At 36.0% G+C, this 4,797-nt stretch overlaps 1 protein-coding gene across 3 annotated transcripts in view; it reads right to left on the bottom strand.

Annotated features, from left to right (window-relative positions):
- LOC106883406 (epidermal growth factor receptor kinase substrate 8) overlaps positions 1-4,797 on the bottom strand; it is a 134,064-nt gene that overhangs the window by 83,593 nt on the left and 45,674 nt on the right. For all 3 annotated transcript variants that reach the window (XM_052971640.1, XM_052971639.1, XM_052971641.1), the window contains one exon: positions 2,853-2,924. In XM_052971640.1, coding sequence (XP_052827600.1) covers positions 2,853-2,899 — 47 coding nt within the window. In that variant the 5' untranslated portion in view covers positions 2,900-2,924. The remainder of the gene's footprint in view (positions 1-2,852; positions 2,925-4,797) is intronic.

The raw sequence follows: 4,797 nt of genomic DNA, 5'->3' as shown, positions 1-4,797 counted from the left end.
GATACATAATAATAAAGGGCGTTGCAGTCTGGAGAGTTAGGTGGCCAGATGTTAGGGGTGATGTGGTTGCAGAAATTGTCTGACAGCCATGACTAGGTTCTCCTGCTTGTGTGGCATGGTGCGGAGTCCTGTTGCCAGACATAGGGTCTTCCAGCAGCCCCCCCTCTTGACCCAGGATGGCACTACCTCCTCCAGGCACTTGATGTAGGCCTCGGTGTTGAATTTGAGGCCGTATGGGAAGATGAATTGAGGAATAACATCACCATCACTAGTGGTCACTCCAAACACCATGATGTTGACTGGATGTTTGATTTTGATCACTCTCGGTACGTGTCCTCAGATTACACTATCCTCAGATTGATACCCAAACACTCTGAAATGTTCATATTGGAGCTTCTGGCACAAATGCCAAGCAGTACAGCATTTCATTTCCAAATTTCTGGTAGAGTGAATAGCATCATGGTGCTGTTTTTCTCACAGATAGTGCCCAACTGACTCTACTACACTGTGTAGTTGACAAACTCAAAACAAACAACGCACATGCACGAAATTGAAAATATAAAATAGCAACAATTTACCCATTGCACCCTGTATGTATATACATATATATATATAAGGGCATTATATATATATATATATATATATATATATATATACACACACACAGACACATGAGTAAGCACACAAATGCAAAACAAAGTAGAAGAAAATAGCCCTCAAATATCAAAGATAGAGTAATATGCTTTTTTATTATAGCTGCAAAAACATTACAACTGTACCATCACATTCTGTATCAACTGCCTGATGAACAGAAATATGAAACTCTGAGTAGCAGTTTTTCTGTGACGTTTTTGCAGCTTTAATAAAAAAAAAAAAAAGGGTATGTGTGTGTGTGTGAATATACACACACACACATATACATATATATGACAGGCTTCTTTCAGTTTCTGTCTACCAAATCCACTAACAACACATTGGTTGGCCCGAGGCTGTAGTAGAAAACACCTTGACAAAGGTGCTATGTAGTGGGACTGAACCCAGAGCCATGTGGTTGGGAAGCAAGTTTCTTACCACTCCGCCAATATAATTCATCAAAAGCCACAAAGCAAAAAAATAAAAGTGCTTTTCAAATGAAGTCTTGGCAATATTTGATCCATACTGAGTTTCAAATACTTCTTTTCATTCTCTCTCTCTCGGAAATACAGTGAACCAGTAATTGGTTCATTGCAAACTGGTAACCAATGCTACTGGTGTCCAACAATTGTGATGCATATATAAAAAAAGAAAAAACACTTTCCTATTATTTTGCAATCTCTCACTCTCTCTCACACTCCCCTAATTAGTTAATTCCTAATTAGTATAATGGATTTCTATCATGCTGTGAATATAATTTATCACCTGTTCAGCAAGGTGAGTTGTGTTGTGTTGGTTGAGGGAGAATAAGTTACCCTCATTAATGAAGTTCTTCATTAAAAATGGCTCTACTTAAAATGGTGATGATCTCTTCTCCTCCTGACATATATACTCCATTTTTTGTTTCTTATTGAACTGTTGTTGCTGTTATTGTTGATGTGCTTGTTGTTGTTTGTTGCTTTTGTCATGGTTGTTATTATTCTGTTTATTGTTGTTGTTGTTGTTGTTGTTGTTGATGGTGGTGCAGTTGTTGCTATTGTTAAGCTCCAATCCAACTTCAGCTCTTGACTGACCACACATATATTTATGATTATTCCAAGCTTGACCAACCTCATTTTATGTTTTTAGAAAGATTAGTACATCTAAGACTACATCAGCCGATGTATCCATTTAAAAAAAAAATTTTTAAGACCACAGGATGTGATAAGAGAGTATTTGACTGCTATTTTCAAACAGGGTTAAACACAATACATCAAGCAAAAGTAAATCTTAAAGTTTTTAAAATATATTTTAAACACATCTTAAAAGAAGGAGGTACAGAACCCATGACCGCAGCAAACCATCCTACATTGGTGAGATTACAATGGCTGATGTTCACTTAATATATTCAGGTAAAAGTTACTGTTTTAACACTTTAGCATAGAATATTTGGGACATATCTGGCCCAAATATTCTATCTATTTTGACATTCAAACTGGCCATGTCAATCTAAAAATAAACAATCACCTCATTGAAACCTCAAAGCTCAAATATTGCTCGATTAATACAAAATATATATGAATACATAAGTATTACATTTCACAAAGTAATCTGAACACTAAAGGGTTATGGAAAAGTATGTTTATTCTAATGGGTAGCCCTCTTGAAGTGTTTAATAGGAAACCAGGGAGACTAGACAGTAACAGTAGCAGAGGAAGGAGAGGTGTATGGCTTAAGTAGTACCCCTAGGTAGAGAGGATATGTAGTAAACCTGGATGGAGTGGATCAAGAGGGTTTATAAGAAGTCTTGCAGGAGAGGGTATATAGGTGACCTGGATAGAGAAGATATATAGCTTGCTAGCATAGAAAGGGTATGTAGCTAGCTAGCATGTAGGGTATGCAGTTAGTCTGAAAGGAGAGGGTGTAGAGTCTGGAAGAAAAGGGTAAGCAGCAAGCTGGGAGAGAGTATATAGCTATCTAGCATGGATAGGGGGTGTAATTGGCCAGAGAAAAGGTATACAGCTAGCTAGCATGGATAGGGTATGCATCTGGAAAGGATATATAATTAGCCTGGGTGAAGATGGTATATAGCAAGTCTGGGTAGAATGGGTGTGTAACCAGCAAAGGTCAAATCTGAAGATGTTAAGCCCAACGGACAGAATATATGCAAGACGACACATGTATGTCATCCAAGAATATCTTTACACAAAGGAAAGGAGAAAAAAAAACCATGTACTTACTTGTAACTAAAATAGTTCATGCCAATATTTGGAACGCCAACGGGCATGCTTCAATAAAATTATTTCAAATTTCTAAAAAGACAAAGAAAATTATATAAGAACTTGCAAAGGAAATGGAGCTGAGATAATGATGATGATGATGATAGTAATAAAGGTTTCAAGTTTTGGCAGATGGCCAACAATTTTGGAGGAGACAATGTTTGCCTGGTTTAAGTTGATTAAAATGACAAAATGATTTAATCTGAGATGTATGTTAATATTGAAGCAATTTGAACATGAAAGAATCATTTTAGCAATCTAAAAACCTACGAAAACAGTTAAATTCATTTTACATTTATTTCTTGAGGTGTCATAATCAACATTTCCATTATATCACTATTACTTACTCACAGATACAGTTTCATACTCTAGAGGAAAATGCCAGTAAAATCAGACTATATATCAACCCTTATAAAACAGAATCATGTCCAGTAAGTTCACTGTCATCAATACACCACAGGGAAAATTCACCATTCTTTTTTAACTATTAATGGTGAGATACTATGAATATATTTTTTTTAGTCAACTTTCTTCACAGTGAATTGATGGCGGTGAACTTCCCCTGCAGTGAATTGGTAGTGGTGGTGGTGGTGGTGGGCTTACCTGTAATCAAACAGAATATATATCTTACAATCAGGAAGCACTTCAAAGCTTACAATCTCTAAATGAAGAATGAATAAAGAAAAAGAGAACAACAAATGCCTTAGAAGTCATATCCCCAAATCGAATAGTGATATGGAAATCAGGAACAGTTAAGTATGGAGAGCACTTGACTATTTGGATAAGATATGGAAATCTTATCTAATTTGTGAAAATTTTTAATAGACTTCTTCAGAACTGATTGTTGAACCAATTTTAGTTTAGGCTTTGATAATCTAGACACTTAAAGCTTATATAAAAAAAACTCTGAACAGCATGTACATCAGAATGCTCAGTGTTGTTCTAAGTATCTCATGGCAACAATACATGACTAACAAAGAGCTATACCAAGACATCCTATATATCAGAGACAATATGAAAGTACAAGATGAGGTTTGTTGGCCATTGCTGGCACAACTAGTAGGAATTAATAGCTGAAGTTATTCTGTAACAACCTTCCCATGGTAAATATGGAAGACATAATCTAGCAAAAATCTATATTAGCTAACTTAATTGCAAGAAGACATGCAATGCACTATCCAAGAGATTAACTCTTTAGTATTTAAACTGGCCATATCAAGCCCAAAATATTCTGCCTGTTTTATGCTGAAACTGGCCTCTTACACCTACCTTGCAATGTTATTTTTAAAATAAACAATCACATCATTAAAATCACAAAGCTACAAGACTTCAAAATAATGTGAATAAAACGAGCGTTATACTTGATGGAACAATCTGAATGCTAAAGAGTTTTAACACAAGTCAGAGAGGAATGGAAGACATTTGTCAAGAATGCTGAGAATTTCTCAATCCAGTAATCAATAGCTACTAAAACTTGTTCAATTCATTTTTGGAATATAACTATTCAGTGAACTGGTTACAGTGGTGCAAAGAAATTTTTGATTTTGATGCTTCAAAAAAATAAAGATTGCTCTTCCATAAGTGCAATTTAAATTACCTTTTTGGTCTTAAGGCTATAGCTATAAGTGCAAGCATGGTGCAGTTAAGCAGTTCACTTCCCAACCACATGGTTTCAGGGTCAGTTCCACTGTGTGGCACCTTAGACATGTGTCTCCTACTACAGCTCAAAGTCAATCAAAGCCTTGTAAATGGATTTGATAAACAGAAACTGAAAGAAGCTCATTGTATGTGTGTGTGTGTGTGTGTGTGTGCGCGTGCACGAGAGAAAAATAGAGAGAGAGAGAGAGAAAGAAAGTGGGTGTGTGTGTGTGTGTGTGTGTGTGTGTGTGAGTGTGTGTTTGTTTGT

The sequence above is a fragment of the Octopus bimaculoides genome, chromosome 11 (assembly GCF_001194135.2).
Source record: "Octopus bimaculoides isolate UCB-OBI-ISO-001 chromosome 11, ASM119413v2, whole genome shotgun sequence".
NCBI lineage: Eukaryota > Metazoa > Mollusca > Cephalopoda > Octopoda > Octopodidae > Octopus > Octopus bimaculoides.
The sequence above is the reverse complement of the archived record's forward strand: the minus strand, read 5'-3'. Positions and strand labels throughout refer to the sequence as shown.